The sequence below is a fragment of the Cydia strobilella genome, chromosome 10, assembly GCF_947568885.1.
Source record: "Cydia strobilella chromosome 10, ilCydStro3.1, whole genome shotgun sequence".
NCBI lineage: Eukaryota > Metazoa > Arthropoda > Insecta > Lepidoptera > Tortricidae > Cydia > Cydia strobilella.
This window is the reverse complement of record NC_086050.1, coordinates 12669908-12687999: the sequence shown is the minus strand read 5'-3', so window position 1 is coordinate 12687999 and position 18092 is coordinate 12669908. Positions and strand designations below refer to the sequence as shown.

The following is an 18092-nucleotide window of genomic DNA, read 5'->3' as shown; positions in this document are numbered from 1 at the left end:
TAAATGCAAATATTGAATGTTAAGAGAGCAGTTATCATATTTGATATTCTAGTGGCGCATTTTCGTGAAAACGTAGTTTAGTTACAGGCATTATTATACCCTATTCAATATCGGTAAATAATTATCTCATGACATTGTCAGGAACAGATCAATCTTTAACGGTAAGACTGCCTTTTCTTTTAACGTCTAATCTCGCGTAACCTTGCCCTTGAACTTTGTTTATATTCATTCCTTTAACTCATTTATAGACGAAACTATGAAAATGCCGAGAATGTTGAATAGGTATTACCAACCATTACCGAATGCATATTATTTACCTTTAATATTAAATAATATAACAATAAAGCATAATTTACACTAAAAACTACAGTAGATGAAGAGTCAGAGCGTGTATATGTATGAATAAAACTAGCCCCGACTTTGTTCGCGTGGATTTAGTATTTCCCGATACGAGTACTGGTGTGGCTTAAAGCCGCTGTTTAATCCTATTAGGGGATGAATTTTTAAAAGCACTGAAATCACTTTTTGTACTTTCTAATAGAAGGATAATAGGTATTTTGTCTTCCTACGAATTTCAAGTGCCTATACTAAATCGTTCCCGTTACTAACTTTCAACCCCCTCTTTTAACCCTCTTTGGGCCACTTGGACCATTCCTAACCCGTTAAATCGTGAACCCAGTGTCTAATTGTACTAGTAACCATGGTAACTCCAGATTTAACCGCTTAACCCCCGGGTTAGTAGGATGGTGCACATAGCGCCTAAGCAAAGAATTTTTAGAAAACTGAAATTTATTTTCTTGTGTTGTAACACGCCACGACTTGATTATGTTATACGGGTTGTTTACGTGCAATTATTGACATGGCGTTGATGACAATGATGACACTTTATTACTTCAGTGACGGTGAAAAGGTTAACACGTAGTGCCTACTGGTAACCATTTAGAAAATCACATATTCTGATTGACTTTCGCATTAGGTTCGGTAAATATTTGTATTTAAGATAAACAAAATTGCCACCTATTTAACCCTAAACATTATGCAAACCTAAACACATCCCAAAGGAAGAAATTTATTTTACCTAATGCATAATTAAGTTAAGAGTTACTTAAGTAAGTACCTTAATCGATTTGCGTCCCCAGTTAAGGGCCTTAACACGGATTAATGAGCTTCCCAAAACGGACGTGCATTAACTTCTAAGAGATGTCCTTGTAACATTCAACCTGGAACACAACTGTCAGAAACTTGCATGCCCGCGCATTTCAAAATTTGCTAGTTTTTGATAGTTTGTTCCGCGATAACTTTAGGAAAGTTTTCCTTATCTTTATAAAACTTGGCGAGATTACAAGTATAAAAAGTTGTCAGATTTCAGTAGCAGTATGCAGGTCATAGTGTTCATACTGTTCGTAGAACCCAAGGTTACCAGGGTTATTCGCTGAGAATATGTCTGCGGTTGCGACTAATTGCCACATCTCTTTTCATCATTTTGTATGGATTACAGCAATTAGACCGCAGACATATTTTTTGAGAATGACCCACCAGTGCTATTTTACATTAGTGAAGTTACACTGGCCGTTAATGTCGTTGTTTGGGTTTCTTTAGTGTGTTGCACTTTCGTATGAAATAAAGAAAATAAAAAAGATGCAACGAATGTTTAGGCAAAGAACGATAACAAACCACGAGGTAAATTGTTAGACTCACAAATCACCCCATCGGGAATCAGGCGTGATTTTACGAATGTCTATATGACACAGAAACTTTTATTATACTCGTAAAGATGCCAAGAACGTCAACGAATGTGTAAAACACTATCCTATTTGATAGTTTGAGTTTTGACATGGACCGGTTTTTCTGGTTACTCATCACTCAATTACTCAGGGACCACAGGGTGTATAGTACTTAAGAATTTATATTTTGCGAGGTGAATATTAAAGGTCACACTTTCACCATGGGACCGCCACGAAAAAAAAACAGCTTCTTTATATATTTTGGCTTATCAGATGTCGACGATTCTAAAGAAGAGCCAATTATTCTTTCGCAATTTTGGGGTTGGCCCTATAGTTAATGTGCCTTAAAATATAATTTGGCTAACAGTAAAAAAAAATACAATCTATTTAGAACAAAAGAAAATTGTACATGGAAAAAATCATAAACATTAAACATAGTCTCTCGTGATCTGCAACCCAGAGGTATTTCGTTTGAAGAAATATTTGACTCATTTTAATAGCACCTCGTAACATGGAGGCCAAATTGTGATTTTTGCGAAAAGTCAAGATGGACCGAACAGTTTGTTGTTGTGTAAAGATTGATTGAACTGATATTTAATTTTCAATTGGTATATCAAGGTTCAAGGTCTGGATCTGCAGCTATCAAGATTTGAGGAGTTGGAACTCATCAGAACTAGATCACACCTATAATACAAATATTCCTTCAGAACTTACTTGCTTAATAAACAACGAAGAGGACAAATCGCCAAAAGTTAAATATGAGATGTTAAAGAGTCTCGTTCCGATCATCGTCAGCAGTTCCACTTCATCAAATGACACTATTTTGGATGAAAATGCTTGGTTTGTTGATGAAAATACTGAAATCGCTATATGCCTTAAAGATTTGAGGAGTTCCCTAGATTCCTCACGGATCTCATCATCAGAACTGGGATTTGACAAAAACGGGACCATCTTGGGACTATAAACATTCAAACAAAAAAATATATTTCCAAATCGATTGACAAATGACGGAGTTCTGAGGTAACATACATAGAAAATAAAAAATAATAAAAAAATACGGTCGAATTGATAACCACCTCCTTTTTTGAAGTCAGTTAAAAAGAAGGCGGCGCGGCGGTGTCACAAAATTTGCATTGTCTTGAACCATAAAAAACATTGTGGTATTGTGTACTCCAGCACGTATATTCATTCGTTACATCACGGCTGACAGAACAGAAAGTATGTAAAGGATTTCGGGATCAAGAGGAGAATCTCGACTCCGCATTTCAGTTTGTAGAGACAAGCGGTGCGTGGCGGACGCGCGATCGGTAAACTTCATTCAATCTGTGCCGATACTTATCGTCGGTCGTGAAAAGTAACTAAAAGTACGTAAACAAAAAAGTGTATGACTAAAACTCCCCTTAGTGACGTCATAGCAAGACTTTCATAACTTGTTAAAAGTTTCAAAGTCATAAGTGCGGCCTTAACTATGTCATAAAGGGTATCCCGTATCCCAGAGGTGGGAGGAAATTCCTAAGTGCCATCGTAGCCTCTGCTGTGTCTGTAATTAAATAAAGGGCTGTAAGTTGGCCACTTAGCCCAATAACATTCTTATTCATTGACAGTTATTGGCAATATCAATCTAAAATAATGGCAACTTGGTAATTAATAATTAATAACTTAGGTGTTCATGAATGACGGTTTGAATATTGATAAATGCAGAATAAAAAACGTAAATTAATGCTATTACAAATTCTTTGGAGGTTTTATATCCATTCAATGTATGTGAGAGTTTAAAAAAAATAGTAGAAAACATATTTCACAGTAGTTCTACTACTTATTTTTAACTTGTCATATATGAAATAGTTTAATTCTATAGGTATTGTTTATATTCTTGAAAAACACTGTAAATTGTGTTTAAAATATAATTATTATAAGGTTTTAATATCTATCTTTGTCATCCTGATCAGGTCCCACAACTGAACGAGTAATAAAAGTAAAAAATATATAAAAAGTGGTCGAAAGTGCTCGCAGAAATGTTGCTGATAGTGCTCAGTGCGGTGTTTATTGCAAGTAAGTATATAGGTGCACGTGTCGTCCGTCGTCGTAGTTGGTTTTAGAAAAACCTACATTGTATATTTATTGACTGATAAATATCACCCCCCCCCCCCTCCGGTCGCCAGTGGGACTCGCCGTGGCTGAAGCACTGAGTGCAGCTACATGCCCCATTATGTATGAATCTGTTTTAATGTTATGTTTGTACTAACCCTAGATTTAAGTATTAGTATGTATGTTGTTTTAATGTTTGGTTTGTACTAACCCTAGATTTAAGTATTAGTATGTATGTTGTTTTAATGTTTGGTTTGTACTAACCCTAGATTTAAGTATTAGTATGTATGTTGTTTTAATGTTTGGTTTGTACTAACCCTAGATATAAGTATTAGTATGTATGTTGTTTTAATGTTTAGTTTGTACTAACCCTAGATTTAAGTATTAGTATGTATGTTACTCTAACACATTATGGACTTTTGTTCGAATTAAATTATTATTGATTGATTGAAATATGTTATCATCTTTGTGTCAGAAATATCATGCTCCTCCTTTAGATTAATATAATAACGCACGAGGATGACTCTACGAGTATACATACTCGTATCATAGTTGTACTGTCTTCACTAGCGATGCACGGATACTCGATCTGGGGGCCGATTCTTGAATATCGAGCGCTCGATTTCGTCACCTCCCCCTGTACCCGTACCAGCAGTCACTGACAATGTCAAAACTGACATATACGCTAACGTCTACGTAATTTACTTTGTATACATCTCGCTCGCACTAATATGCGAGTACGAGCAAGATGCATAGAAAGTAAGTTACGTTCTCGATAGCGTTTATTTAGTGCCAAACTGGTGGTAGCCACACTGGTCCCGAGATTATGTAAATGACAGACATAATAATAATAATTACGATTCGGGGACCTCTTCGGAGAAACCGAGGGTTTTGCCTGTGCAATTGCGGACGAAGGTATGATGACGAACAACTATCGGAAATATATCCGGAAGGACGGTACGATCGACATTTATCGGGCATGCCGCCGTCCCGGAGAGTCACTCAGGCATATCATTTCCGGTTGTTCTCATCTTGCTAACGGCGAGTACTTGCACAGACATAATCTCGTAGCCAGGATTATTCACCAGCAACTTCCTCTTCTATAGGGCCTTGTGGACCGCGAAGTACCGTACTACAAGTATTTTCCTGTGCCAGTTCTCGAGAATGGTCGTGCCACGCTCTATTGGGATCGATCTATCATCACTGACAGGACTATTGTAGCCAATAAGCCTGACATTGTGATAATAGATCGATCGCAACGCCGGGCCGTGCTCGTCAACATCACCATCCCGCATGATGAGCATCTCGTGAAAGCCGAGAAGGACAAGTCCAGCAAGTACCTAGACTTGGCTCACGAGATAACCGCCATGTGGGATGTTGGCTCGACGATCAATGTTCCGATAGTCATGTCAGCGAACGGTCTCATAGCGAAGAGTCTCGACCACCACCTAGAGAGACTCGCTGGGTGGCTGGATCAAGGGTCAGATGCAGAAGGCAGTAATCTTGGACACTAGGTTAGGTTTTTTTATAATGTGTTTATGTTTTTTTGTATTATTTTTGTACGTGTTTTTGTATTTTACTTTTATATTCATGTTACAAACAACCTAACTAACAAATAAAAATATATATTGAGAATAATATTATAGGATATTCTTACACAGATTGACTCCCTCAATTTATGAATCAAGTCCCACAATAAGCTCAAGAAGGCTTGTGTTATGGGTACTCAGACAACAATATATACAAATACATACATAAATACATATGTAGAAAACACCCAAGACTCAGGAACAAATAGCTGTGCTCATCACACAAATAAATGCCCCTACCGGGATTCGAACCCAGGACCATCGGCTTCACAGGCAGGGTCACTACCCTCTAGGCCAGACCAGTCGTCAACGTCAGTCAAAGAATGAATGGATTAATCCGTATATGTAATGAAAAAAAAAATATAAAAACTTGCATATCATATTTGAAGAGCCCAGCGGTTTTTTCCGACAACGCCAACACATTTCAAAGAGATTTGCAATTCAATAAATGCTTTGTTTGAAAAGGATAATCTCACTGGACTTGTTTACGCTGCTTTTATTTAGTGCTAAACTTACTGTCTTTTGTATAAAAATACTAAAATCAGACCACTTTGTTATGCTGTGACAAGTCATAAATGCCAAATTTCTATGAAAATAAGACGTTAGGGAATATTACGCGTAACTCTGCTTAGGGGGCGCCTCTTCCAAACTCTTGAGGGTCTATCGCGAAACAAGAAAATCGAAATTTCGTTATCTAACATCTCTGTCACTCTTGCATATTCGAGCGATAAAGGTATATATCTAAATTTCGGATTCGCGTTTCCCGGTAGATCCTCTGTAAACAAACCGCCTTGATGACGCCATTTTCATATTTTATTATCTCTGAAAACTTGTCAAAAACCTGTTAAAGGTACATTATGTATAAGTTACTCTATGGTTTACTAAAAAGGCTAGTGCTGCACTCTGGTGGCAGAACATTGCAGTAATACCCCCTATTAATAGGTGTTTATTACCCACCCCCTATTAATACCCACCAAAATACGTCAAAAACCATTAAAATAAAAACTACATGTTGGATTCTACAATCGCAGAGACAGTATTCATGTTCACATAAGTATAGGATATTAAATGTATTTAGTTAAGTAGCTACAAAGCCGCAGGCACATCTATATTTATTTAGGTAAAGTTCCGTTAAAACAAAGAGACCTCGTACAAAGTGATTTATAGCCTTTGCTTAATGTTTTATTTTAATTGCAAAGGCAAAATAGCGACTATTGTATTCTTAACCCTTAAATGGATTTTGTCCATGGGTGTGTGTGTTTGGTTGTGTGTGTAAGTAATGTTCTATGTATAAGATTCTATTTTACCAATAAAAGTTTGATTAATTGATTGATTGTCCGTTATAAAGGACATGTTATTAACATGCCCACAATATTATTTCTAGAGACGCTCGCATAAATCTCGTAATACGCGTGGCTTATACCTACACCTTTTACTCAAATGTGTTTTAGATGTGAATTAAACCGAGTTTCGAGAACTAAATTCCAATGCTATTTTCGCTCGTTGTAAATATATGTATGTTTTCGTAAACCTTTCCATCATATATACTTTTTTTACTGGTTATGTTAAAAATCATTTTACTTGTACTCGAAACCATTCAGATTTCCTAGAAAAGACCTGTATGATTGACTGTCAGGAAATTGTATGTCCTATGCGACCCTGAAAAGACACAAAACTAAAGTATACAAACCTGGCACTGTGGCAAAAAGAAGAAGAAAGCGCAGCGTGATTCCGACTCCAGAAGTCAATTCTGTGTACGCTAGGAGACTACGTGTTTCAGTCTACAAAACTATATAATCATATACACAATCAAATTTATATTTACTCCTCAACATATAAATAATGCAAAATCAAAATAATAATAATTGGCTAAACGGAAAATGCTATATAGATATTGAAAATATTTTATCAGGAAATGACTTGTAGGCATAAACACAGTAAACACGATTGTACACACACACACACACACACACACACACACACACATACACACACACACACATACACACACACACACACAACTTATTTAGGTTAATTCTTTAATATAAATTACCTGTAAGGATGGTTCGTACATTAAAATTGTTCCTGCATTCTTCAAACTATTCTAACTTTCAGGTTATCTAGAATAACTTTTGAAGCTTTTTGACTGTAAGATTTTACTACATATTTTTTACTTATATATAAATTCCCCTTGTACGAATAAAGCTACATATTAATGGAAGAGCGGTGTCTCTTGACAAAAGTATCTCGATACTTAAAAAGAGACACCAACCTGCACATTGTAAAACTGTTTGGTTATTAAACGAAAAATATTGTATTTTTTAATTTTATTTAATATTTTACGTAGTTAATGTTTACAATAAGTTGGTAGTTAATTCTCATTATTAGATTAAATGTAGATGTCACTTAAAAAGGACATTCCCGTGACATCCAAATAACAGCTACATTACATTATTGTCAAAATATATATTTTTTTATTGTATTATGGCTGGACAACGGCCATGATCGGGGAGAACTAGCTCTTCTAGATATTATGTCCACTTTTCAAACATATAAACCGTCTTATCTCGTCTAGTGACGGCAATTACACCAGTTTATTGTGGAACAAGAAATCAAAGTTAGTTTTTGCTTCTAGTAGTCGTTTTAGGTATGCTTTATAATAAACCATCGGAATGTTGAACAAATTAAATCTTATATATCAAAAAGAAATGTTAAAATCTCTGTTATTATAAATTATAAGGAAAAATGGAAATATATAATGGCAAAATAAAATATACATCAAGTAACCAACCAATCACTTAATATTAGGGAACACTGGACATAAGTGGACACATTGTATATACATAGAAAAACATTGTATCAAGGAGGTAAAATAGCAGATGAATCGCAAAAAAATGCGCACTATTGTATATATTTTGATATTTTGTTAATTTTGATGATAATCTAAGTGTACGCTATTTTGGCAATGTCCGTCTCATAGGACACAAGGGACTGGGCAAACCGGCAATGTCCGTTGTAAGTGATGTTTTTAAAAACAAAAACTATTTGTAAAAAACAATTAGAGATACAACAAAGTTCAAAGTGTTTTATTTGCGAGTATATGTCAAACTGATTACAGTGGCGGTAAATAAATATTTGTAGCACTATACCCTGCCTGATGGCGTACAAAAACTTTAATAATTTCCTTACATACTAACATGCGAAATAAATTTACATATCTATATAAATACCTACAAAAACAAAAAAAAACTATTCGTATAAGGCACAGACATACAGGGCATATAATTATAATAAAATTATAATTGTTCTCCAGACCAAAATAAATAGGTACGTACTTATCAAATATGTGATGTTCTATGTTCTTCTGTGAAGGACGCTTTAGGCATTTCCATGCCAGGCCACATATAGCTATAGAAAGAAACACACATTGTAAAAAATTTACCTGTCCTACTTATTCCGGTTCATAACGTCCATGTTGTGCCAACTCCCGGATTAATCGGAGGCTCTGCGCTCGAAGTTGTTGACGATTATGTATACCTAGGACAAACAGTCCAGTTAGGTAGGTCCAACTTCGAGAAAGAGGTCACTCGTCGAATCCGACTCGGTTGGGCAGCGTTCGGGAAGCTCCACAGTATCTTTTCGTCCAAATTGCCGCAGTGTCTTAAGTCAAAAGTCTTTGACCAGTGTGTGTTGCCAGTGATGACATACGGATCTGAGACGTGGGCGCTAACGATGGGCCTCATAAGAAGGCTCAAGGTCACGTAAAGGGCAATGGAGAGAGCTATGCTCGGGGTTTCTCTGCGTGATAGAGTCAGAAATGATGATATCCGCAGTAGAACTAGGGTCACCGACATATCTCGCAGAATTGCAAACTTTAAGTGGCAGTGGACGGGGCACATTGCTCGCAGAACTGATGGCCGTTGGGGCCAGAAGGTTCTGGAGTGGCGTCCGCGTACCGGAAGGCGAACTGCTGGTAGGCCTCCAACGAGATGGAGCGACGACCTGGTGAAGGTCGCGGGAATTCGGTGGATGCGAGCGGCACAGGATCGGTCGGAGTGGCGAGCCTTGGGGGAGGCCTATGTTCAGCAGTGGACGTCTATCGGCTGACATGATGATGATGATGAGACCAAAATAAATAGGTACGTACTTATCAAATATGTGATGTTCTTCTGTGAAGGACGCTTTAGGCATTTCCATGCCACGCCACATATAATTATAGAAAGAAACACATATTGTGAAAATTTTACCTGTCCTACTTATTCCGGTTCATAACATCTCGTTGACAGACGGACTCTCAGACAAAACGACAGCGGACACTTAGTACCTAATAAGATTCAGTTTTCCCTTTGAGTACTCTTAAAAAAGAAAAATGTTATCCCTGAAATTGAATAAAATAAGGTATCGGACATAAAACAAGACATAAAGCATAAAAATGTCAATTAAATTTGTTGTTTCGCCTTTCCGTTACTGCCTATTACCCGCCAACCCTTTTATCTGGGCGACATTCGTAAAACGGAGGCCGTATTCACAAACAAAGAATTCGATTGCAATATCAATCAATAATAATATTAATAATTACAATTATATACACGGTGGCTAAAAAAATTGCATTCCCGTTGCCCTCCCATACAAATTCACCCTCCTATAGAAAATGGACCAGCCAAAATGTATGAAACAGCCAAATTTTTTACCGCGATTTCGGGGTTGGTCTCATAGTAAAAGTTGCTCAGTATAATGTACGTACATATATCGAAAAACTTATGCGACCTCTGCTCTATATATAGAAAATCAATATGATACTATATTGTACTTTGTACATTTCTGAATTTACCAGTAGTAGTAATAACAGCCGGAGTCACAGTCAACCATTATCCCTTCTTTCAGAGTTCTGTACTTTCTGCACGAATAAAAACACGAACTCAAAGAAAGAAAGAAATCGGACCGGATATTAAATTTTCTGCTTCCACAGTGAAAACTCAAATTCCAATCTAATATGAATAGCTAAAAAAACTAACTTTAAAGCGTTGTTCCGGGTAAGGGCTTTCTTTGAAAATAATAGAACGGTAGAATTTACATTAAGTATGCTAATTAAATAAATTCACCTTCCCATACAAACGGAGTTTCGTTCTCATTTTAAAACTACGTGAAACTAAGTGTTGGATAGTAATGAAACTTGCCACATACAAAGACATGAGGTATATCTATTCTATGCCTGTAATTCGTTTATATAGCTCCAGCTTATAAAACAACCAGCAAAAACAAGTTTCGTAATAAAAACTTAAATTCGCTGTATTTTTTTAATTATGGTATCCTAGGAGGATATAACGTCTGTAATTTGCTGTAAGTACAAAAAAGTCTGCCAATTATTGCGGGGGAAGGGAACGTCAAAATAATCGTCAGATATGACTTGCTCTTATTAACCCAAGAAAATTAAAATCTGCGGAAATAATTCGTGTAGTTTTGAAAATTAGTATAGTTATACCTTGTGGTGTAGTTATAGGGGGGGGGGGGGGAGGGGGGGTTGTTGAAGGTACCTTTTTCAGATTTTTGCTCATATATGTATACTAGCTGTTTCCCGCGACTTCGTACGCGTGGATTTGTATGTTGGTGGTTAAATATTTTACATGAGCATAGAACATTATGCAGCAAAAGATATCAGTATTAGGGATGGTTAATCATTTGTTACAACAACGCATGAAATTTGTCTTTCACAACGTACGAAGTTTTAAGCCCCTAACTGAAAGAATTGTTTTCGATATAATCCCTCTCAACACTTAGATTTTCAAGTCCAAATTTAAAAAAAAATGTTTACTCCCGATGCAAACTTTATTAATACAAACTTTTCAAACACGGTGCAATCAGTTTTCGTCTATTTTAATTTAATATAATGCCCTTTTACCAAGTTTCATGTTCCTAACTTAACGTAAACTTGTACTACATATAAACTTACACCCACTTTTTAACCCCCTTAGGGGTTGAATTATTAAGAACGTTAAATAACTTTTTTTTGTAATATTATACAATGCCTTTCTAAGAAGTTTCAAAGCATTTGTAATGGATTAAAACTTTCAACCCCTTTTTAACCCTTTTAGGGGATGAATATTTAAAAACGCTTAAATTACTATTCTTGTATTCTAATAATATGCCTTTATACAAAGACTGAAGTCCATTACTCAAAAAAAGATTTGATTTCCATACAAACTTTCAAGCTCTTTTTTACCACCTTGGGGGATGAATTTTCAAAAATGCTGAAATAAGTTTTCTTCCCTTTTAATTTAATATCTTTCTACGAAGTTTAAAGTATCTAGCTTAAAATAAAATTAGGACTACAAATTTTAAACCCCTTTTTAACCACTTTACGGGATGATTTTTTAAAATCGCTGAAATTACTTTTCTTCTATTCTAACAATATACCTTTATACAAAGATTCAAGTCCCGCACTCAATAAAATGTTTGATTTCCATTCAAACTTTCAACCCCCTTTTTAACCCTTTTAGGGGATGAATTTTTAAAAACGCTGAAATTACTTTTCCTGTATTCTAATAATATGCCCATATACAAAGTTTTAAGTCCCGCTTTGATAAAAATGTTGATCTACATACAAATTTTCAACCCCTTTTTCACCACCTTAGGGGATGAATTTTCCAAAACGCTGAAATTAATTTTCTAGTATTTTAATAATATGCCTTTATACGAAGTTTCAAGTCCTGCACTCAAAAAAATTTATGATCTCCATACAAACTTTCAACCCCTATTTCACCACCTTAGGGGATGAATTTTGAAAAACCCCTTCTTAGTGGATACTAACGTCATAAAAGCTACCTATTGTAAAAAAAATCAGCTCTCTAGGTTCAACGGTTTGGGCTGGGCGTTGATTTAAGTGAGTCAGTCAGTCAGTCAGGACTTTTACGTTTATCTATATATATAAACGTAAAAGTCCTGACTAACTGACTGACTGACTGACTCACTTAAAACGGTTTGGGCTGGGCGTTGATTTAAGTGAGTCAGTCAGTCAGTCAGGACTTTTACGTTTATCTATATATATAAACGTAAAAGTCCTGACTAACTGACTGACTGACTGACTCACTTAAATCAACGCCCAGCCCAAACCGTTGAACCTAGAGAGCTGATTTTTTTTACAATAGGTAGCTTTTATGACGTTAGTATCCACTAAGAAGGGGTCTTTCAAAATTCATCCCCTAAGGTGGTGAAAAAGGGGTTGAAAGTTTATAATATAAATGTTTTTTAATTATAATAAAAAAAAAAACAAGAAAACTCAGTCCAGCGTTTTTAAAAATTCACCCCCCAAGGTGGTGAAAAAGGGGTTGAAAGTTTGTATGGAGATCAAATATTTTTGTGAGTGTGGGACTTGAATCTTTGTATAAAGGCATATTATTAGAATACAAGAAAAGTAATTTCAGCGTTTATAAATATTCATCCCCTAAAAGGGTTAAAAAGGGGTTGAAAGTGAATCTATTACAAATGCTTTGAAACTTCTTAGAAAGGCATTGTATAAGATTCCAAAACAGTTATTTCAACGTTCTTTAAAATTCAACCCCTAAAAGTGTTAAAAAGGGAAAGGGGATGTAAGTTTATATGTGGTACAAATTTTCTTTTAACCTAGGAACTTGAAACTTGGTAAAAAGGGCATTATATTAAAATAGACGAAAACTAATTACTTACACCGTTTTTGAAAAGTTGGTATTAATAGTTTCGGGAGCAATTTTTTTTTTTAAATAGTGGACTTGTAAGTCTTCTTAGAAGGTCGAGAGGGATTATATCGGGAACAATTTTTTTCAGTTAGGGTCTTGAAACTTCGTAGTTTGTGAAAGACAAATTTCATGCGTTGTATAATTTTTAACAAATGATTAACCGTCCCTACTGATATATTTTGCTGCATAATGTAGTGAGTGAGTGTAGTGTGTGAGTGTATGTGCATGATGTATTATGCTCATGTAGAATATATAACCACAAACATACAAATCCACGCGTACGAAGTCGCGGGCAACAGCTAGTCTTGAATATTTGTTCGAATAAGCATTATAATTACTTCGGACAAAAGATTGTACATAAAACTTTCTACAAATTAGGTCTTTAGGAGCTACAGGATGTTTAAGTTAACAAAGAGATGAAAAATAGACGACATAAGAAAACGTCGTTTTTTCGTAGTTGTTCATCATAACTCAAATTTAGAATAAGCAAGCTTAGTCCCCCCTACACCCTCAGCACAACACCCACCCCCGAGGACATTTAGTATGTTCATCTGTACACCACAAGATATAACTATACCAATATTCAAAACTACACGAATTATTTCCGCAGATCGTGGCTATATTTAATAGTAACCTAGGGCTCGCGGTCGAATCCGTGTTTCGTTTACACGTTTCGAATACCCGTTTCCGAATAATACGTAAACGGTTTTCTGGCCCGTTCCACACGTTTAATTAAGAAACGTGTAGTTAAGACCCGTGTACACGGATAAACGGGTATTCGAAGATACGTATCTTATTTATCCGTGGCGCCGGACACGTCCTTGACGATAGTAGCGAAGGAACGAACGCCAGTTACAAATGAATAGACAAAAGATTCATGACGAGTTTCTGTCATATTTAACCTTGTTCCGTGGGTCATAGAGTCGAAATTCAATAAACGGTTTAGAAACTCCTTTCTTGAGCATGTAGTTTTTGCTTGCAATAGGTATTAAGAGTATTCACGCTTCTTATCAAAGTATAGTATTTTATATAGCACTTTAAATAGCTACTTTTTTTTACGTTGCGGGTTAGCAATATAATATAAAAACCTGCTAGTACCTATTTAAAAAAAATATTAGAACCATCGAGTTCAGTATGTAGGCAGGAAGTCAAACTAATGTTCGAAATTGGCATTAAGTATTTATAAAAAAATACAATTTTAACTTGCTTCTTTATTTTAAGTTTAATTTAAGAACATGATATGAAATTGTATTTCTTGTCACATAATGTAGGTAAACCTTATAAAACAAAGTCCCCCGCCGGATCCGTATGTCTGTCTGTATGTTTGCGATAACCAGACCTCACCTATGAATGAAGTTTTTCTTTGGGAATGTTTATGTGTATATTTTGTTAAGGTTTTGTTTAAATTGGTAGAAATATGACGATGTTTGCTAATGAAGTTAGAAAAAATCACGCTGGCTTAATCGAAAACGCTGCCCAATCTATTTGATGTCAATGTATGGTGGACTTGTCTCTTTTTCATTGGTCTACAAAAAAGTGCGCCATGGCTGTCTGTCTATATTTTAAGAATAATTAACCCATTATTAACTTCTAAAAAAAAACCGGACAAGTGCGAGTCGGACTCGCCCACCGAAGGTTCCGTACAAATACATCTGTAAAAATTTCAACTGTCTAGCTATTACGGTTCATGAGATACAGCCTAGTGGGTGGTGACAGATAAATGGACATTGAACTCTTAATATTATTAGGCTTCCGAAGTGAATACTTATTACAGAATGTATTTTATTATGCTTGACTCTCCATGCGAAGCCGGGGCGGGTCGGTATAGTTATTAATAAACACTTTAAATCAACTTGATAAAATTGTACCTTCTCAATAAATTCTAATTGTTTTTACTTTAGGTACCTCTTACCACAGTAAAACGCTTTTTAGTGCGGTGCAGCTACAAAACAATTAAAAACATTTTCTTGTGCAGATGTTTTGACCTTATTACAACGACGACGACGACGATTATATATATATTATTTATATATTATATATATATATATATTTATTTAATATTTATTTAGTACTATATATTTATGTATGCTAGTACATATTTATTTTATTGCATAATGCAATTGATGTATTTTAGTTATTCGTAGACGTTAATATTGTAGTTTTCCTTCTTAAATATTATTGTACGTTCTGTAAGTTTGTCTATCTATCTAATTCGAATTTTCCACTCATTTACTCTAAGGTTAGCTGGAAGAAATCCCTTATAGGGATAAGCTCGCCTTTGTACCTAAATTTATATGAATTTCATGTTATCAATTTTTGTTTTGTACAATAAAGTGATTTACTACTACTACTACTACTACAACGACATAAAGCTTGTAATTGGCAGTGACACTTGTGATAATAGTTTGGGAACCTACATGTTTTCGACGATGACAAACAAAAGGATATTGGAAAACAATGGATGGATGGACCACCGGTCGGCAACGTGCGCATTTAAGTTTATTACCTAAACGCTAGTGCGAAAGTGACCAAAGTGAATTATGAATGATTACCAATTTAAAGATCTATCTTAATGTAATTAGCAATATTATCGCAAGTTATCCAAGGTAGTATGGGTTTTTATGGTTCTTGGGTAAAATTACTCGATAATCCCGCTTTTGTGTACCTACTAATAACTTTTTTGCGCCGTTGGCAGGTTTGTTGTTTTCGCAAAGCAGTAATAGATCCGAGATAAAAATAACCACGAAATAATTAAACTGTTATTTTTAATTAATATTGTATTCTGTCTGCACACCTATTATTAACGAAAATACTATACCATTATGTAATTATAAAAAAAAAACTATGATCGATATCAAATTTTTGTAATTAGCTTAGAAGCAATCGGTTTTATTAAATGATATAAATAGTTTAAAATAAAAATTATGTATACCTACTATTAAAGTACCTATGTTTTATCAATACGGTTAAAAACAATAAAAAAAAGTAATTGTGCGGTTTTATGAAACCACGATGCAAGTGAAACTTTTTTCGGATTGTAGGCATTTAACTAAAAAAAATCGGAAATTAATTCGATTTACGGTATTAAAATCGCGGTTTTAATCTTAACTTAATAAATTGGGGCGATAGAATAAAAGCTTCACTTTAAAAATCGTACGACAAACGAATTCATCTGAAGTCAACATAATAATAGTGGACCTTGTTACCATTGTACATTGGCTCAAACTGGTTCGGAGTATTCAGACCCGTTCGGAACGGTCTTAAGTACCCGTGTAAACGGAGATACGTGTCTGAGATACGTTTCTTGGGAACGTTCCTTCGAAACGTTTTCGAATCCCGGCGGTTCCGTGTAAACCGGGTTCTTAGTACCGCCGGGCTTAAGAACACGGGTATTCGTATCGGCGTGTAACACGGATACCGGGAGCCCTATTAGTTACTAATGTTACTACCTTTGTATAACAAATGGAACCAATAAAGTCTTTACTATAACGTTTTTGTTATTTTCATGCCACTCTTTACAACCTTTAAATATCAGTTAAATGCCAACAATAAAAAAAAAGTTTCACGCATCGTGTTTTTCTAAACCACACAATTAATTTTTAATCGTATCTAAATTTAACGACAAACTCTAGGTTAAAACATGTCAATCACACCACATTCAGTTAGTGTTCATAAAAAAGAATACTTAAATATAATATATTGAAGAATAATAAGTCAACCTTAAATGGTTGACTTATTAAGCTATTATTCAATAGTCTGCGGGCTTAGCACGGTAGCATTTTTATCGCCTGTCACCATGCCTGTCACGTTCTAACAAGTATGTAAGTGCGAAAGTGACAGGCATAGTGATAGGTGATAAAAATGCAACCATGCTGACACCGCTGAAGTGCAATGTCATTGAACTGACATGTGCTACACTGTGCCCGTTGCTAGGCAAATGTCATTTAACTATTGTTTTATAGTTATTTGTGCAACAAGAGAGGAAAGTTGGTTTTTCGTGCGAGTGCTGATTTTGAGTCCCGAGTAAGCGAAAGATTCTATAATTGAATCACGAGCGAAGCGAGTAAGTTGAGTCACGAGATGTAGAACAACTTTGCTCTCGTGTACCACATATAACTTTTCACCTCAGTAGTGAGAACATATTAAAGGTTAAATTGTATTTTGAATTACACAGAATAAGACAGAGAAACAAAAAAAAAATGAATTTGTAATAGAAGTATGAAGTGGCAGTTCATGGCCTCCCCTAAATTAAAAAGCTACTTTGTTTCACTCCCTGTAGTGAGGAAAGTCGCACTTTCGTCACTCCAGGGAGTGAAGAAAATAGGCTTGTTCGAGCTGGTGATAAAATTTGATCACCAACCAATTTTATCGATAATATTGTCTTCGGTTACCGCGATAGTTACTCATGAAATAAAACTATGAAAACGGATTATATCGCGTATATTGAATTTATAATACATCCCGACGTTTCGAACTCTTTACAGCGTTCGTGGTCAACGGGTGACTGAGGAAAAATTACAAAATGCAAAAATACCCACATACTAAAATAATGAACAATCATAGACTACAAACTTTAAGGCTGGTTGTACATGCAAAATCGGTTCATAAGGCTAGTTATACACTATAATTATTTTTCAAGTAAAGATATATATATATACGCGATAAAAATAAACTATGCCGGCTCCAACCCTACACCACGGACCCGAGAAGATTTAATTCCCTCCTAAATTGTAGGAGGGTATCCCAATATGGGACCGGCAACAAATAATTATAGTGTATAACTAGCCTTATGAACCGATTTTGCATGTACAACCAGCCTTAAAGTTTGTAGTCTATGATTGTTCATTATTTTAGTATGTGGGTATTTTTGCATTTTGTAATTTTTCCTCAGTCACCCGTTGACCACGAACGCTGTAAAGAGTTCGAAACGTCGGGATGTATTATAAATTCAATATACGCGATATAATCCGTTTTCATAG

The 18092-nt window shown here is 35.4% G+C and overlaps 1 protein-coding gene across 1 annotated transcript in view; it reads left to right on the top strand.

The window, feature by feature from the left end:
* The first annotated feature begins 3686 nt into the window (after positions 1-3686).
* Positions 3687-18092, top strand: part of LOC134744678 (uncharacterized) — a 38395-nt gene continuing 23989 nt past the window's right edge. Inside the window, exon 1 of the mRNA XM_063678585.1 lies at positions 3687-3776. Within this exon, the coding sequence (XP_063534655.1) occupies positions 3740-3776 (37 nt within the window). The 5' untranslated portion in view covers positions 3687-3739. The remainder of the gene's footprint in view (positions 3777-18092) is intronic.